We start from the raw sequence: 19,590 nt of genomic DNA on the forward strand, positions 1-19,590 counted from the left end.
GAAATCAATGCAAAAATAATATTACACTATATGGCATAATATTTAAATTTTCCTGTCAAATTTTGTTTAATTTTTTTTAATCCATTTTGTGTCACATGACACTAATATATGAACTATATATCAGGTGAGTTTATTAAGAGATCAAAGATAATAAGACAATGAGAGAAGGGAGCAAAGACATGTATAGTAAGAAAAACCCATAGGGCAAGGTCATTGATGATAAGGTTAGTTTCTTAAATCATTACTTATTTCAAAATGATTGATTTTAATCATTTAATTATTATTTTAATACTTCTTCTCACGAGCGGGCTTAGATTCTCCCTTAATAGGTAAGACCCAATACATAAAATATTTAATTAAAATAGAACGTAAATGACAAAAACAAAATTCAAACTCAACATCAAATTAGAGCCACATGGGAAAAATCCTTGAGGCTTCACCCCCGACTCTCTCTGCAACTCCCTCCATCAAACTTGCCATGGGAGAGCAGCTCCAAGCTTTTGGAGCTTCTCTCCTCCCCTCTTTTCTTCCCCTCTCTTCTTCTCTCCATCATGTTTGCCATGAGCACACCTCCTTTGAGGTCCTTATCTTCTTTTGTGATACTTTTCTTGGTACTACTTTTTTCAAATTTGGGTTTAATGTTAGGAACCCACCCCTTTCCATTAATGTTTGTATCCTGTCCTGTTGAATGAGAATTCGTACTTAAAAAAAAAAAAAAAGCAGCCACATGGGAACTCATGCACGAGGCAAGCCCGAGTCTTGGACCTGCAAAAACAAAGGAAGAGAGGTTGTGAGAGAGATTGGCCCAAACGAGCTGAGAGAGGGGAAGATTGATCTTTGGGCCTTTGCAAAAGGAAATTTAGTCTCGATAACATAGCAAGAAATGTAAATCCGGCCCAGACATTTGTTGTATGTATATTTATTTTTGAGAGACCAATAATCATTTAAATTTTGTTTTGTTTTTTCTCTTTTCTTTTCTTTTTCTTTTAGTGCTCCACTACAAAAAGGCCAACGAAAAAATTCCACCCAGGGAAACCAAAACTATGATGGCGTTTGAAGGCTATCTACTCGATCTTAGGCCTTCTGGTGCTTCTTGGCTCATTGAGTACTAGCAGTACCGGCGCCCATGAAACTGCTTGGCTTTCTTCAACGTCTTGTTTTTCAGTTAATTTAAAAAAAAATTTTTTAAAAAAAAAACCCTTTACTATCCCCTAAATATAATGTTAACTTAAGATGAAAGTAATTGCAGGTAGGATAACGGATGGAAGCAACGGAGATGTAGCCACTGATCAATATCATCGCTGCAAGGTAGGTAGCGCCCTCATAATAAAAAAAAAAATGAATACAAAAATTCACTTTAATTTATCAACTCCTAATTAATTACCTATAAATTTTCTTCTTTTTTTTTTTTTGAAAAAATAAATTTTCTTATATATATATATATATATATATATATATATATATATATATATATATATATATATATATATATATATATATATATATATATATAAGACAACTAAAAAATACATTTTGATCAGAATTTCTGTAACTTGTCTTTTTGTGATTATATGATACCGGAAGATGTGGGAATTATGAAAGAGATGGGTTTAGATGCATACAGATTCTCAATCTCATGGTCTCGATTGCTACCAAGTAGAATTCTCGTTTTTATTAATCCCAACTTTTTGAAATAAAAATGAAAATTATCAAGTATATCTCACTTTGGAGCTCTAATTATTTCAGAAGGAAAACTAAGTGGGGATGTTAACAGGGAAGGAATAAAATATTACATTGACAAGTATACATTCTTGTCAATGAGCTAGTAGCAAAAGGTCATGATTTATTGTTATTAGTTATGTGTCATCGACTTATCATAATGAGGTCATAATTCAATCACTATAGTTTGCTATACATGATTGATGAATGCAGCGCGCCACCCCCGACCACTTGGGGAAGGCCGCGCGGCCTCCCCCGACCACTGGGGGTGGCCGCGCGGCCTCCCCCGACCACTGGGGGTGGCCGCGCGGCCATCCCCGACAACTGGGGGTGGCCGCGCGGCCTCCCCCGACCACTGGGGGTGGCCGCGCGGCCACCTGCCGGTTGCTTCTATTTTTTTTTTTAAAATTTTAATTTTAATTTTGTTTTTTCTTTTAAAAAGAAAAAATATTTATTTTTTAATTAAATAATTATTATTTAAATCATTATTTCACCTAACTTTTCACAAATACCAATCATTATACACAACTTTTCAAACTTCCAATCATTTCTTACTATTAAAAATAATATTTTTTAATCTAAAAATTCAACACCTAAACACAACTTTTTGCCTCGAACTTCGCAATTAGAATAAGAATTCAATTCTAATTCTAAAAATTCAATACCCAAACGCACCATAATTATTTCAGAAGGAAAACTAAGTGGGGGTGTTAACAGAGAAGGAATAAAATATTACAATGACCTCATCAATGAGCTAGTAGCAAAAGGTCATGATTTATTGTTATTAATTATGTGTCATCAACTTAACATAATGAGGTCATAATTCAGTCGCTATAGTTTGCTATACATGACTGATGAATGCAGGTGTACAGCCCTTTGTGACACTTTTCCCACTGGGATCATTAAAAGAAGAGTAATGCTACACATCATCCCCTTGTCCTCCTTTTGTCCCCCCAAAATTGATGTGGCTCTTAAAATCACCATTGAATTTTTAATATATCACTATTGAATTTTGATCCAATGGTGATTTTAAGAGCCACATCAATTTTGGGAGGACAAAAGGAGGACAAGGGGATGATGTGTAGCATTACTCTTAAAAGAAAACACTCTCTCTTGTCATGCATTTCCACGCAACCCCACTCCTTTCTTCTTCATTCTTTCTTTTCATCGTCCGTTCTTCTTCTTCTTCGTCCATGGCTGTCCGTTCTTCACCCAAACTCAGACCACCATGGCCACCTCTCTGCAACAGGAGAAAAATCGGAAGGTGGGAAAATATACTGGCGGGAAGGAATTGGATCAAGTCACAATTCACAGCTCACATTAGGCTGGAACTTTTATAGCAAGCTCAAGCTTAAAAATAAGCGGCCAAAATCAAACATGTCACCAAGATCGGATTCATAACATTTGTTCCTGTGAATGGAAAAGGAAGAGGAGGTTTTGGCAGTACGATGTTTTGTTTATTTTGTATTGGGAGGTGAGTGTGGGCTGAAACTGTTTGCAGAGTGAAGTGTTCCGTGGGATGCTCATTCCAGTTTCCAAACTCTTTGAATTCTCTCTAAAGTTTTTCCCTTTTCCACATTCATATTCATTTCTTGTTAAAAAGCAGCAGAGCAACTTGATTCATGGCCGCTTCTGCTTGGATATTCTAATTTGAGTGAGAGATTGAGAATCAACTACAAGAATTGGAAGGGGAGAGACAGAGGTCATCTTGGATTGTAGCTATTGATTCGATGCAAGATGCGTAGGATTGATTCACCTTTGGTCAAACCCAGCTTTGGCTCATTTCTGGGGAAAGGGGGCTTGGGATTTTGCATTTGTGTGACGAAGAGGACGAGAGAGCGAGAGAGAGAATAAAAAAAATAAAAAAAAATAAAGTAAAAGTAAAAAATATATATATATATATTTTATTGATATAAGGAAAGGTAAAAGGAAGCTGTTACGGAGTATTTTTTTTTATAGGGAATCAAAAAGTAGTTTTGTTCCCTACATTTTGAAAAAATGGATGGGAATGAAAGGTAAGCTGCTAGGAATGCTCTTAAGAAATAGTTTTTCCCGTGCTAGATAAATCAAGCTAGGGCATTAATGAGCCATGGGGTAAAGACACTCCCGAGGGGATTTAGACACCGTCTGTTTTGGCGTAAAATATTTTTTTCATTTTTGAATATTTGGTATGGCGTAAAATATTAATGATCAACCATATGAATCTTTATGTTAATCATTAGAATATTGTGAAACTCTAACCACTTTCTGTAAACTGTAAAGATTTAATTTAATTTTTTTTTAAAAAAAAAAAGAGAAGAAATTGCTAGCTAGTTCACGCTGTGGAATGGGAGAATTTGACAATAGGTTGATTTCAAGTTGAACTCCAGCTGTTTGAACAAAATAAGGAGAAATTGAAGAAGCAAAAGAAAGAGAAAAGAGATAAAAAAATAAAAATTGGGGTGGTTAAGCCTTAGAGGCTTATGTCCATTACTGTGAATTGCCCTTATGACTACATCTTTTTTGTATTCAACCGTTTGAAATAGTTTTACAATGTAAGGTATTTATAGAGAAGTTAAGGTGTGGTAAATAAGGTTATGTAGGCTAAATAAAGTAAGGAATTTATTATAGGCCCATGAGAAAACTAAATCAAGGCTTAAGATAGACTTTAAAGATGGTGACTGATTTTGAAGAGAAGTCCTTTCTTTGTTTAGTTGTCAGGTTGACGGTTGTTGCTACAGTTTACTCTTTGTGGAGAGAAAAATTCTAGAATTTTTTAGGTGGAAAATACTGTAATATTGCTAGAACTCTCTTAGAAATTAAATTATCTTCAAGGTTAGAGTTATGATTAACCTCTTGTATGGTTTTAAGCCATCTCCCATTATCCGGTGGTCAATTGATTTCTAAAAGTGCATGCGAGAATCTTATGCATTTTGAATATGTGTTAATTTAATAAATTGAATTTTCACAGACCTAATTTGGAGGATAACTTTATCCTTATTATCGGTTTTTTAAATGTTTTTAGAAAATGTAAGAGTACGTTTGGATATACGATTTTTTGGTATTATCTTCTATTATTCTTTACTATATTCAAAATTGCGAATACTAATAAAATTTATTTTTTGAAATTATGTTTGGATGATTTAGAAAATTTGAGACGAAATTAAAAAAAAAAAAGTTGAATAAAACTTGAGCATAATTCAATTCAAATTTAGAAAAGCAATTTAAACGTGTATTTCAGAAATAATAAAATATAATAAAAAAAATGTGTTACCCAAACATCCCTAATTAGTGGTAGAACTTGAGGTTCAAAGGGTAGGGGCTGTGGTTGGCCCAAGTCACATAGGCCTTAACGATCCGACTACTTGGCTCTAGATAAGTTCTTTGAAAGATCAAGTGGCAGCCCAATCCAATTAATTGGCTCCAAATCCATAGCATTAATTGGTCAATTATTCAATTGGGCTTGTTAAATTGACATTTGCTTTTCAACCATGTGATTTTTATATGTATTTTTAATATAATTAATATATTTTAATTGACTAGATTGGGTTAGTTATTATTTTAAAAAATACATGCAAAAATCACATATTCTAAAATAATATTAAAACATTTTATCAACTGAATTAATCTGTGGAGGTGATTCAAATAATTCAAGAATTAATGACCATAAGTTGAAATTAGTTGTGCGTATTGCATGCCGAGCAGCTCTAGAAAGAGAGCAAATGCGAAACTTACATGTCTAAATAGATATTCAAATTGCTCGTAATGCTACTTATACTATAGGGATTTGATTCCTGCACTACACCAACACAACAAATGCACAACAACCCTTCACATGAAAGTAGATCCCAGTGTGTAGAGCCCACCCTCTTATGAGAGGTTGTTGTGCACTTGTTGTGTTGATGTTGTAATTCTAACATTTTCCTTTTCATTATAGAAGGCAGAGATCAATTTAAAAAATAGACAGTTGTCTAGTTTGGATAGGTTCCAAGTGGAGAGGCATTTGAAGATTTTTCAAGACTCAATTAACTAAATTAATTATTAAATTTTTATTTTTTATTATCTTAAACTTTTAAAATAATTAGTGTCGTACCATGATTAATGAAAAAATACATATAAATCAAGGGGGGTCATGACCTCTGTTAGTTTTAAAATTATCTTCTATCTTTTATCCTTTATTTATATTTTAGTCATTCCGCTCCGTTCTTTACCATGATTTTAAAGCCGATATTTTGAGTTACAATTCGCCTACTATTTTTAATTAAAGTATTTTACGTGGTCTCATTATATTAAAATATTAATTACACCGCAGAGACGGAGGAAGGAGGGGGGGGGGGGGGGGGGGGGGGCGGTAGAGGCCATGGCCCCCCTCAATTTCTTGAAAAAAAAAATTTATTTAGAATGGAAATAAAGAACAAGAATTCCTCAAATAGACTAGTTTCTGGTTATTGTGTATAGAGAACAAAGAAATGAAAGCAGGTTAAGCGTTAACGGTTGAAACTTGAAAGTGTGTGGAATTAGAGCTTGCTTGGAAGCATAAAGAACTGAAACTTGTGAGGGAATTTGGGGAAAGGGTTTGAGTTTGATTTCGCATGCCTGGCAGAGTGGAAGAAGAGAGAAGGAATCGAGAGGAGAAGACAAATCCCTGGGAAATCCAAATTCGGGGCAAGTGGTTGGGTGTTCAATTTGGAAAGGAGGAAAATATGTGTTTGTATTTGGGAAAGTGTGACTATGTGAGTATAGGTTGGGGAAGGAAAAGGTAGCAAAGAAGAACACGTCCGTTTTGGAGTGGAAATCTCGTACTTTTTTGTTTGGAGGGTTGCCCAACCAGCCCGGGTCGGAAAATTTTTCCTCATTTTGTTTATTAAACTAACTTGTCTTTTTAGAGTACATAAATTTTTAGTGTATTTTTTTTTTTAAGAGTATGTGGCATTTGTTTTTAGAGCATGAAATTTTTTTATGTATTTTTAATAGCATTAATAGAAAAAAAAAAAAAAAGAATGTGTTTTTCATATGATTAAAGGACTCATATATGATACTTTTAGAGACAATTTGTGAAATTCATACAATTCCATTCGTAAGAAATTTATTTCATTTTCAAAATACATGTGAAAATCAAGTATTTTGAAGCAGGGACAAAACCATTTTTTTTTTTTTTTTGTTTTTTTAGTAGTCATTCGATTTGCCATTATCTTCTCGTGATTTTTTTTTTTTCAAAATTGAATTAATGCTAATTTTATTTTTATATATTTATTTCATCTTCAATCTTAATATATTTCTTATTCATGCTTTGACCCCTACCCATATTTTAATATATTTGTATTTCATGTCTTGACAACTCGACCCCTGGTCAAAATATTTTCTGGTTCCGTCCTTGATTACACTTAACATAAGAAAATATAGGTTTTAAAGTAAATCCGTTTGCTTAATTAATAAAAGAAATCGATCGTACAAGACAAAATATAATCTTAAGATTCTGTGGATTATAAAAACTTGATTTGCTCAAAAGTGATGATCATATGCAATATTAATATAAATTATTATTATTATTATTATTTTTTTGAAAACAGTCAAGCATCTCATATATAATATTAATATCAAATTAAAACAACGTGCGTGGTCGAATCTAATGCCATAGTGTCTATCCTATCCTATGGAGTCGTATGGACTACATTAAGAAAATCTTAATCTCGTTTCATAATTTTGAGGCTGCCCGTAAAAAGAGTAAAATTTTAGCTAGGCAGATTCTAACGTACGTAGTACGTTGTTTAATGAAAGAGACAGCCCATGCTTTGATCAAGCTTAGCAGGATAAGTTGTAATGACCGAAGAAAAATGTTGGTTATATCTAAATCGTTTATAAAGTTTAGTTTTACCTAAAAAAGAAACTAACGTGCGTGATATTTAGCACCCGTGAATAATTATAATCTACTCATTCTACGTGGGCTAATCATATATATATCTTTCCAAATATGTAAGAAAGAGGTGACATATATACTTTATCACTCAAAAAAAGACTAGTTAAGTTGTAATATTAGAGTTCTCTAGAATCGCTTATAAAGTTCGGTCTCATCTAGAAATAAACCAACATGAGATCGATTAATTAGCACCCATGAATTCATTTATAATCTACCCGCTCTACGTTGGCTAATCATATTTCCAATGTGAGATTTGAGAAAGAGGCACTCGAAAAAAAAAAAAAAACTAGCTAGTTCAAGTTACAATTCGGGTTTTTTATAATCGATTATAAAGCTTAGTCTTACATAATAAGAAATTAATATGAAATTTAACATCCACTAGCTCTTTTATATATCATCCATCCGCTCTATATGTGCCAATCATCTTTTTAATGTGGGACTGAGTTCTTACAAAAACTATAATTAACCCTATATATATAGGACATAAATTTCCTACAAATCGGTTTGTAGGAAATTTCCTACAACCCACATATAAGATTGATATGTGTCCATTGGTATGTGAGAAGCACATGTTATTTAAATAGCATGTACTTCTTACATGATTTTTTAATAATAAAAAAAATATGATTCTCACATATTTAAATGACACATGTCATTTTTATATGTGGGAAAATTAAACAATTGCTTGAAGACAATTGCTTGAAGTTAATTGATATATTCAATACAATTGTTCCTTTTACCAAACAATAGAATTATAGTCAACAAGATGACGGACTATCAACAACAATATTCTTTTGCGTGGCTTAACACATGAAAGAGAAAAGAGCTCTAGCTTATATATATGTACATACGTGTTGGTTTTATTATTGAAAAGAGTGGTAATATAAAAGTATGATACAAGTAAAGTTCTAGCATTTCAAAGACTAAAGTCATTCCAAAATTAATTAGGACTCCATCCAAAGAGGCCCAGTTATTGAGAGCCTTGTCCCAATCCAATCACCAACTATTATGGGCTTACGTGCATGGATACGACAAGTTCAATGGCTAACCTAATTATCTATCTTTACCATGTTAAAGCGGTGAAAAAGAAAGAGAAAAATTTAGAAATAATGGACTAACAGGTCAGCTACATAGCTAATCTTGTATAGGTGGATCCCATTATGAAAGACTGATTACTGGAAAAGGGAGCACGCAAATCCTAAACACGCAAGGTTAATTTGATTATATATTAATAAAGTTATCGAAAAAATATATTTCCCTATCCAATCAGCTATTATTATGGACTAGATCTCTAGGATTTTAAAGTGCATGATGTGAAAATTGGAATATATATTAAAAAAGATCACGTGCGTTATAAATATATTGATGGCTAGCTTGAGAAAGAAGTATATATATTGATTACAAATAATTTCAATATTGGTTTTTTATAATTTAAAAATTTTCAATAAATTTACTTTTTTTTTTTAAAAAAAAAAATAGTATTGCAAATAAACTAGTCCATATCATTGCCATTAAAAGGACAATAAATTTGAATCAACATCAACTGATGGGGCTTACAATCCACTGATACCCTTAATTGTACGTATCAAACTCAATGAATCTAAGCAAAATGTGACTAAAACTAAATAATTTAGGATCCGTTAATTATAATCAACCACAACTCAAAACTGAGCCAACCAGTTTTGAATATTAATTCCTTTTGGATGGAAATAATTTTTGATGCCGTAGATAGGGCATGCATTTTGTACCAGGCCGGTCTAAGCAAAAATGCCATTCTTCTAGGGTCAATATCATATGCCCCAGATAATTAATTTGTTTGAGGAATAGTCAGTATTCTTGACTTTTTGATTCTTTAACATGTAAAATTCTCCCTGCGAAATTTTAAATAAGATTTCCTTTTCTTCTTCTTTTTTTTTTTTTTTTGGTGTTTTTCTTCTTGTATTTTTGGCCATTGGACTGTCACATATTGAAGATCAACATCGAAGTTCGATATACATGAGTAATATATGCTACGTGCATGTTCCCCTTCTACTCCTTTAAAACTGATATGACTTTAATTTAAAATCACAATTGAATTTGTGATAAATTATTATTAAATATTGATTCAATATTAATTTTAAAAATCACGTTAGTTAGTTTTGAAAGATATAAGAAAACACAAGGAGAATATTTTAGCATTACTCATTAATGGATATATGAATGTTTAATTTTCTTTATCGAGTGGCTCGTGGAAAATCCTGGCCATGGGATTTGACACTACTAATTATTGCTAATAAGATATGAAGATATTCTTAGGTAGAATGGTAGTTAGTTTAATTGCTTCAAGAAAAAAGAAAAAAAGAATGGTAGTCAGTTTGGACAATTGCACCCGTCATCTATATATGTGAATATAAAGTAAAATTAAATTCAAACTTAATCCTTTGCCGGCATTTGATTTTCCTATTTAGTAAATAAATCGATATACGACTATCGTACAATTTGATAATGTAATAATGGAAATCAACCATTTGATCAACACTTATAAAAATTATCCGAAGTGATCCCATCAAACAGATTGATGATCATGTCGGCGAAAGAGGCGGTACGTTGTGCGTTTCGGAGATTGTCGTGGAAAGAAAAGTGGGATCAGAAGAGGATATGGGTCATGAGGATTGACAAATCTCTCTCTCTCTCTCTCTCTCTCTCTCTCTCAAACTCACTGTATCTCTCTCGATGTGCAATTAGAAGAATGGGGAAGATGAATCACTACCAAAAAGAAGAAAAATAGGCACTTAGTGTCGTTTGAATAATTTCGTTTTAAAAAAGGAGCAAAACATAGGGACGAGTTTCCAAATTAGTATTGTTTATTGTTCAAATGACGTTAATTAAAGCCATTTCTGTCCAAACAACACTATCTAGAACAGTAAACGACACTACCCCATTAGCTTCATTTTACTGTTCAAATGACACTACTTGGATAGTGCCGTTTAAACAGTAAAATGGCATTAATGTGAATTAAAAAAAAAAAAAAAATCCTCCTCTTTTTCTTCTTATCTTCCTGTAGAAGTTCCTGGAGCTTCCTCCTCCTTCTTTCTTCAGCCTCCTACGCAGGAGGAGACGGGAGTACTTCTTCTTCTTTCTTGAGCCTCGAGCTCCTACGCAGGAGTGCATGAAGGGACTGTGCGAGAGCTTTGAGCTCCTGCGTGCACAGGAGCGCAAGAGACCTCCTCTCTCTTATCTCTCTCTCTCTTTTTCTCTCCCTAAAAAAGGTTAAACAAAAATTTATAACTAAATTTTTCACCATAAGAATTAGTATTGTTTAAACAGTAAATAGAGCAAAAAAAAAAAAAAGTGTTATTTACTGTTTAAAAGACACTAATTTTAAATTTAGTACCACTTAAATAATAAACCGCGCTGACTTCAATTTGACGTCGTTTGTACGGTAAACGAAAAAAAGAAAAGTGTAGTGGAGATATGGGTGATTGAGGAGAAAATAATAAACAAAGAAAAGTGCCCCTTTTTTTTTCTTAAATTTTTATTCGTTATGGTGTCTACCGTAAATAAGCTAAAAAGTAAAAATCTCTAGTAGAGGCTCATAATAGTCAAATTATGAGTCATTTGGTTATTGACATGCTCTTAAATTGAGAGTCGTACGTTATGATAATTAACTTACGTATTGCCTGTGAATTTCTTTGTCCTTTTCTTTCTTTCTTTTATTTAAACCATCAGTTTGAGTGATTCTTGTCTATAAAAAGGCCCTGATCGACGGTGCCTCCCACCCACAATAACCAAAATCAGTGATGGCATTTGAAGGCTATCTACTCCTAGGCCTCCTCGTCTTTCTTGCTTCATTGATTGATAATAGCATTATTGCTGTTACACCATGTCTAAACAGTACTGATTCACTCAACCGGAGCAGTTTTCCGGCGGGTTTCATTTTCGGAACGGCATCATCGTCTTACCAGGTAAGTCCTACGTACGTACCTGTCTGTATCATAATAGGGTTTCATAAAGTGTCAAGCATGAGGCATCTATATATCATGTACGTATATATGCTAATTAATTTGTTTTTAAAATCCAGTATGAAGGTGCGGCAAATGAAGGTGGCAAAGGACCAAATATATGGGATACTTACACCCATAGATATCCAGGTCTTTCTCTCTCTCTCTTGAAAACAAAGTTTGAACTACCAATATTGTATGCAATATATATTGGGTTATATTATAACTTCTTTCTTTATATATTCACCTTTTTTTTTTAGTACAAAAAATAATGAAATGCAAAGATCTTGCATATTAGGACGCTTTAAATGGCTTTGTTGTTTCCATTGTCCTTGACTTGTTTCTTACAGAAACGGCACCCAACAACTTAATTGTCTTGAGGCGATGGGGATGTGAATGTATGCTCTTGAGTCTTGGCAGATCTATAAGATTTATTATTAAAAAAATTTATTATTAAATCTATAAGATTTATTCGTGGGATTTTAGAGGTTCTAGAGATTTAAAGGTTAATTTTAAAAAAAGATGTACGAGAAATATAAAAAAATCATTTATATTGATAAAAAAATGGAAAAAATTTGGTGCCAAATTGGTTTTTGTTGATCAGCTTTTAGTGGATGCAGAATTGCTGAAAAAAGAATCGAAATTTATTGAAATGGAGCAACTATGGACTTAAGTTTTGAACTAAAATTTTTTATTTCATTTCAAGAGACAGTTTAATTGGTTGAGGATCACACCTCATAAAGTGGAGGTTATGAATTTAAATCAGTCATTCTTTCTCTTGTGTGGACATGGCAAAAAAAAAAAAATCTTTATTTTGATGTTTAAATCCTTACTTATTTTAAAAGTAAAGTTAAATTAAAAATAATAAATTTAATAGTTTAAATTGGTATCTTGACTAACAAGCTGCATAAATTTCTGAAGTCAAAACCCAATTGGGTTTCGTGCCTACCCTAGCACAAACTCCTACAGCATCTTTATTAGAAAATAAAAAAATAATAATAAAAGAAACCTTTAGTTGTTTCGTTTGTCATTTTTGTAATTTCTTCTTTAATTAAAGTTCAGAAACTCTTAATGTAATATATCGAATTTTTAATTTTTTTTGTAATTTCACTCCTCCTATTATCGTTTGTGATTAACTCAAATGATCAAAGGATAAATTGACTTTTATATTCCCGTAAACTTTATAAAACTACAAAATTACAATTAAATTACAATATTTTTTTAGGGTATTTTGGAAATTTTTCACTCATTCGTTAGGATTTTCTGTCCGTTAGGACTTAATGAAAAATCCTAATAGATGAGTGAAATTGTAATTTTTTTAAAGTTCGATATACTAAATTAAAAGTTCTTAAACTTTGAGAAATATTACAAAAGTGATCGAAAGTTCAAAAGTGTTAACCAAAGTTTCTAAAAAATAAAATAAAATGTTAGCTAGGCTTGTTCTTAATGAATTAGAAATACTTCTACAAGATGCAATAATATAGGGATTACTTTAACCATGGGGTTATTTTATTGGTTCTTCGAATCAAGTGAGGCCAATGGAAAAGCTCTATATATCCTTTGTCTTCATATATTCTCCATGACCACCGAACGTTTACTGTCATCTTCACATGACTAGCTAAAACAACAAAGTTAATTGTCTGCATTTTTGTCTGTATGTATTTGGGTAGTTTGGCATGTGTACGGTGTTCTACTAGTACTTGGTTAACTTATGGCTCAAAGAAGCGCATAGAAATAAATCTCTTTTATATATTTTACGATCGAATATAAGAAGTATATGAAATTGCAGGTAGGATAACGGATGGCAGTAATGGAGATGTAGCTGTTGATCAATATCATCGCTATAAGGTTTGATCACCTTTCTAATTATGGTTTAAGCCAGTTTGATGTTGGTGACAATTTGATAACAACTTTGTCTTTCATATTATATATTATATTATAGGAAGATGTTGGGATTATGAAGGAGATGGGTTTAGATGCATACAGGTTCTCGATCTCTTGGTCCCGAGTGTTGCCAAGTAAGATTTATCCCTAGCTAGCTACTTTCTTGCATAAAAATACAAATAAAATGAAAAAGATAATAAATAGGGTACAAGGTTTTGAAGTAAATATTATTTTCTGACTTTGTATGTAACCATAAAAATTTCATTCGGGGTCTAAATTTCAGAAGGAAAGCTAAGTGGAGGTGTGAACAGGGAAGGAATTAAATATTACAACAACCTCATCAATGAGCTCCTGGATAAAGGTCATAAATCAATTAATCTCATGATTCCGTCGTATATATGTCATCCAGTTTTATTGCCTATATAATTCACTCTTTATTTTTCTATTAATAAATGCAGGTCTAAAGCCCTTTGTGACACTTTTTCATTGGGATATGCCCCAAGCCTTGGAAGATGAGTATGGTGGTTTCTTAAGTCCTCACATTGTGTAAGTGACTAACTCATGATCATGACATATATATATATATATATATATATATATATATATATATATATATATATATATATATATATATATATTGTCCTTGATTCCCTTTTGTCCATCTGATCAGTAGACTTTTTTTTTTTTTTTTGTAATATATTATCATAATTATGATTTGAATGAGGACCCATTTGATGGAGTGCATTATTGTTAATGACTCTAACAATTAAGAAAGCTAGCTACAAATTTGTCATGGAGTTTTGTTTAATATATATCCTTTTGCCTCATTTATTTGGCACGAGGTCAAAAGATTTTACTATCTGAATCTGAGACATTATGAACTTTTTTATTTATCTATATTTATTTTTCTTTGTTTATTTACACAGTTTGTCTCTTTGTTTGTCGCTTCTGGTCATTGTTTAATTTGTTGCTCTCCGCCATGTAACCAATCTCAAGCCATAGATGATTATGATCGGTTAGGGTAAACAACATTGAAATTGGTGACTGCTTCAAGAGAGCAGAAGAAATTGTACCATGCTCTTATTCAATACCTCTCGGGTTCTTATAGAAGACCCCTTATTACAAGCTCTAACTATCCCTGATTTCCTACATTTAAAAGGAAAGATAGGACCTAATAAATAAGATTATATTACTTGGAGAATAAGAATACTCTTTATTTTTTCCTAAATAGAGAATACATTTTTTTGAAATGAAGAATATTTTATTCTTGTCAAATAAACGTACTTTATTTTTGCCAAAATAAGTTGTCTTGCCAATTGAGTTGGACGATAACATGGGTTGCAAACCAGACCAATTCCCATGGGTTGCAACCTTAGCTCTAATCATGACCAAATTAATGCAAACTCTGGGCTTGCAGTCTAATTTATGTATATATGTGTATGTACACGTTGCTTTTCAGTGATGACTTTCGAGACTATACTGAGCTTTGCTTCAAGGAATTTGGTGACCGTGTAAAGCATTGGATTACACTAAATGAGCCATGGAGCTTCAGCAAAGTTGGTTATGCAACCGGGCAATATGCACCTGGTCGATGTTCTAGTTGGCAAAATCTGAACTGCACCGGTGGAGATTCAGGCACAGAGCCATATTTGGTCACCCATAACCAGCTTCTTGCTCATGCAGCCGCTATTCAAGTGTACAAGCAAAAATATCAGGTTCTATATTACTCTAAATGATATTCAATGTGCACGATTGCAGTGACGTATACCTGATCAAACCTTTTGGGTAATTGTATGAAAAACCTTTGATAGTTACGAGTGAGAATTTGTGTTCGCATATTGGGTTCAGATTGTGTCAAACCATGCTTATAACATTATATACGTCAATTTTAATTTGACCCATTTAATTAAAAGGGTCAGACTCCTCAATCAATTACGGATCAAGGAGCTGGCCTTCCACACACCAAAAAAAGAAAAAGAAAAAGATGCTAGGCCATTAAATTTGATTAAAAATTATTTTAGGTCTTTCTTTTCTTACTTTGGCCCCTCAAGTTAAATTTCTATCCATACCATCAATCATAACCCGTTAATTAGTTTCGTGTTTGATTCATGTTAGATTTATGAGTCGTGTAAAAAATTGTCAACTCTAAAATGTCGTATATCGGGTTCGGCTTATGTTAAGACATATGTATAAATTATATAGGTCAACCCTAGCTAGCCTGACCCATTTAACTAAATTGGCAAAAACCTACTGTTAGTAAAGACTACCAACATTTTTATCAACCTTGGCAAGTTTGATAGATATGATACAGTTTTGTTACACATGCACCTACTAATTGGTTATTATTCGAACATCAAATAAAAATTCTTTTTACCCTGCCGTTGCATAATTGGGAGAATTTATTAATTAACCAATGTTTATTAATTATGTTCAGGCATCACAAAAAGGGGTTATAGGGATTACGCTAATAAGCCATTGGATGGTGCCATTCTCTGATGCCAAGCACAACCGCAATGCCGCGCTACGTGCCCTTGATTTCATGTTGGGTTGGTAAGTTCTGCGCTACGTGTCAATTTGTTCGATTGCCCCTGTACTTCAAGAATTTGTTACAATTTTTTTTATGGTTAATTTGAATGAAAATTGTAATATTTTATGGTTAATTTACTGTAGGTTTTTGGACCCCTTGACAAATGGTGACTATCCCCATAGCATGCAGTCTCTGGTTGGAAAGCGATTGCCTAAGTTCACGAAAGAGCAATCGAAGCTTGTAAAAGGGTCATTTGACTTCATCGGATTAAACTACTATACTGCCTATTATGCAGCCTACGCACCTAACCTTAATGCGGGACATGCAAGCTACTTAACAGATTCTCTTGCCAATCTTACAGGTTAGTAGATACAACACATAATTTTTAGAATAAGGTATTCTTCCAAACTGAATTGAAGTAACTTTTTATAATAACTCAGTCTATCAAGCTAACGTGTATCAAAATTCCTATAACAAAGTTGTTCTCATATGCATTCTTAATAGAACGTACAATGCAGGTGCATAGTGACCAGTCGACCTAACTTAATTACTAGTTCAGCTATCATATTCAATCAAATGTGCATTTTGAACATATATATATATATATATATATATATATATATATATATATATAGCTTCATAGATTCTGTTGATTTAGTTAGCTTAATAACATATGATTCTTCTAATTCAATTTGGAGAAAAACTTTATTCCAATTTTTATGTGATTCTTGTGTATTTATACTAACTAGACCACTCTTTTTTTTTTTTTTTTTTTTTTTTTTTTTTTTTTTTTGGGGGCCGCTGAGCGCAACGGGATCCTCATTGGCCCACCGGTATGTGTTAAATAAATCTACATTTCTCTTTTGGTATATTGAAAGTTCCTAGCCTCAGAACAAAACTAGGATTTATTATATGAGGGGCCAAAACATACTATATAGCTGTTTGATTGAAAAATATATAAATCTGTTCCCTCTAGCTAGCTAGCTAGTTCTCTGCAAGTAAAGGGAAGGGTTTGAGCAGATTCTCTTATAATTAAATGCCCTCCATTATTTTCTCTACATCACAGGCTGCGTCTGATGGGCTCTATGTCTATCCTAGAGGATTTCTGGATCTTTTGCTTTACATAAAGGGGAGGTATCATAATCCACTAATCTACATTACCGAGAATGGTAATTTTTCTTTTTAAATTATTTTCACATAACTTCATGGAAAATTGGAGCTTTTCATGGAATGGGAGCTATTAGATGACCATTTGAACCCAAATATCTACGTAAAACTATACTGTAGGGGTTGATGAGTTCAATAATGCCACCTTGTCGCTTGAAGAAGCCCTTGTGGACAACCATAGAATTGAGTATCACCATAGCCATCTTTGGTATCTTCGCAGGGCTATCATGTAAGTACCGCTTAACAAGAGTAAAACTTTTTGTTTACATCTATGTTATTTTAAGTAGCTTTTCATATTAATTAATTTGTTTTTTTTTTTTTTTAAAAAAAAAAACTTACTTAATACACAACACATGATCATCGAGTTTGAAATAAGTGTGAAAAATAGTACTATAAATCGCTTAACAATCGCTTTCTCTATCTCTCTCGCTCTCAAATCTTGCTGGCTTTGACTATTTTGTTTTTGTTTTCGTTTGTGTTTCTTTTTATTTTTTTTTATTTTTTTGGGAACAGGGAAGGTGTAAACATTAAAGGCTACTTCGCATGGTCATTGTTGGACAACTTCGAATGGAATTTAGGTTATACAGTTCGGTTTGGCATCAACTACGTGGACTACAAGAACGGACTGAAAAGACACCCTAAGCTTTCAGCCCGTTGGTTCAAGAATTTCCTCAAGAAATAAACGGACATGACGTACGATCGATGCTCATATAATTATCAGCTATCTATATAATAATATTGGACCGTATAATTCCAATCAATAAACTTTTTTTTTTTTTTTGGACATGAATTCCAATCAATAAACTGAAGATATCATTTCTTCTCCATCTGTAATCTCTTTAAATAATGTGATTATTTTGTGTACAGACTCAAATGCTTGTTAAATAATAATCGCTTTATACTTTCTTTCTTTTTTTCGCCTAATTCTGCAATTGGTGAGAGAATGATCCATAGGCTCCGATCTATGAGACTCGCAACATGCAAATTGATTTATGATTGGGTTCTAATAAAAATCGTAATGATGGTAGGGGCCGGTAATTGTAATGGCAGGATAGATTGCTCGATATTGTTAAGGATAGAAATTTTTTTGTGATAATTGTAATGGCAGGATAGATTCCTCGTATCGGAAAGATAATATAATGCGGAATATAAATAAGTATACACAAAGAATTACATGGTTTGGTCTCTGAGGGATGCTTACAATAAAACATAGTACTTCTATTTATAGGAGAATTAGGACATGTAACTAGGTCATAGACTTTTATTTATAGAAGAATTAGCTAAGACCGTAGGTCACCATCTTCAACTGTGATTAGGTGATAGTCATTAACTGTAATTAGGTCACAATCTTCAAGTATGATAGTCTTCAATTGTAACATCTCCTCAAACTCAATTTTATTTATTTATTTCTTTATTTGAAAATTGGCCCGAAGTTTGCTGACGGGGCTGTCGGATTCGGCCGCAGAGTCGAATCTCGCCGCAAAACACCAAGGGACGGTCACCGTAAAATACAAAAGCCAGCAAAAAATAAAATAAAATCCATATGCAAGATTACGTCCACATGATAAAGTTTAAATGACTACATTTTATTCTTATGTCTTTGAATAATATTTACAATATAACATACTCCTATTTATAGGAGAATTAAGATCGAACTATATGATCAACTTCAACTATAGCTTGAATAACTATGTACTCTTAGGCCTTCGATCTGGTGCTTAATTCTTGGCTCTTTGACTAGCGGCACTAGCGCCCATCATACTGCTTCACTCCTTCCCTCAACCGGAGCAGTTTTTCGGCAGGTAATCAATGATATATATTATGTCATATTGCATTAAATGTTACAATCTGCTTACTTATTTGTTAAAAAGGAAAAAAAGAGAGAGATTTTTATAGAATTCTTTTTCTTTTCCACTAAATGTTGGCTTTCTTCGATGTCTTGCTTTTCTCATGGGGTCAAGCAACAATAGAAATATAATTCTTCTCAAATCAACATTCTATCAAGCAATCAAGGCAAAAGTTAAAAAAAGATAGAAAATCATTTATATAGTGTTTTATATTGATAAATTGATAGAAAATACATAAGTTGTAGGATAAAGCCATCTTAATAGGCTTATATAGTTCCAAAATTCGGAACCATAAAAAATTAGAAAAAAACGAAATAAAAACACTTTTCAGTACAAATAATACAAAATGACAACTTTTTCTTCATAAACATTAGAATTACGAAATTTTCATGAAATACAAAATTGAAACCCTATTAATAAGCTTTTAAACGCCATGAGATTTGTCTCGATCCAATGTTAGATTCAAAAGACATGATTTTTTTAAATAAAATGGATCTTAAAAAAATTAATAAAACTAACCCGCATCAAGTAGTAATTTAATAGAGAGCCGGATAAGAATGCTTTTTTATT

General features: G+C 32.6%; 1 protein-coding gene and 1 long non-coding RNA gene across 2 annotated transcripts; both read left to right on the forward strand.

The window, feature by feature from the left end:
* The first annotated feature begins 1,586 nt into the window (after positions 1-1,586).
* LOC133877378 (uncharacterized) lies at positions 1,587-2,610 on the forward strand. The gene is made up of 3 exons (XR_009901735.1): positions 1,587-1,656; positions 2,409-2,486; positions 2,584-2,610. It is a non-coding gene; the product is annotated as an uncharacterized LOC133877378 (long non-coding RNA).
* An 8,747-nt stretch (positions 2,611-11,357) lies between these two features.
* LOC133877585 (beta-glucosidase 12-like) lies at positions 11,358-18,083 on the forward strand. Its single transcript, XM_062315953.1, has 13 exons — positions 11,358-11,559; positions 11,676-11,745; positions 13,385-13,443; positions 13,538-13,613; positions 13,763-13,840; positions 13,938-14,025; positions 14,939-15,194; positions 15,914-16,029; positions 16,150-16,366; positions 16,807-16,839; positions 17,073-17,175; positions 17,294-17,402; positions 17,687-18,083. The coding sequence occupies exons 1-13, from the start codon at positions 11,395-11,397 to the stop codon at positions 17,853-17,855; spliced, it is 1,539 nt and encodes a 512-aa protein (XP_062171937.1). The 5' UTR covers positions 11,358-11,394; the 3' UTR covers positions 17,856-18,083.
* Positions 18,084-19,590: the final 1,507 nt, after the last annotated feature.

This window comes from Alnus glutinosa, chromosome 9 (genome assembly GCF_958979055.1).
Source record: "Alnus glutinosa chromosome 9, dhAlnGlut1.1, whole genome shotgun sequence".
In the NCBI taxonomy this organism is placed as follows: Eukaryota; Viridiplantae; Streptophyta; class Magnoliopsida; order Fagales; family Betulaceae; genus Alnus; species Alnus glutinosa.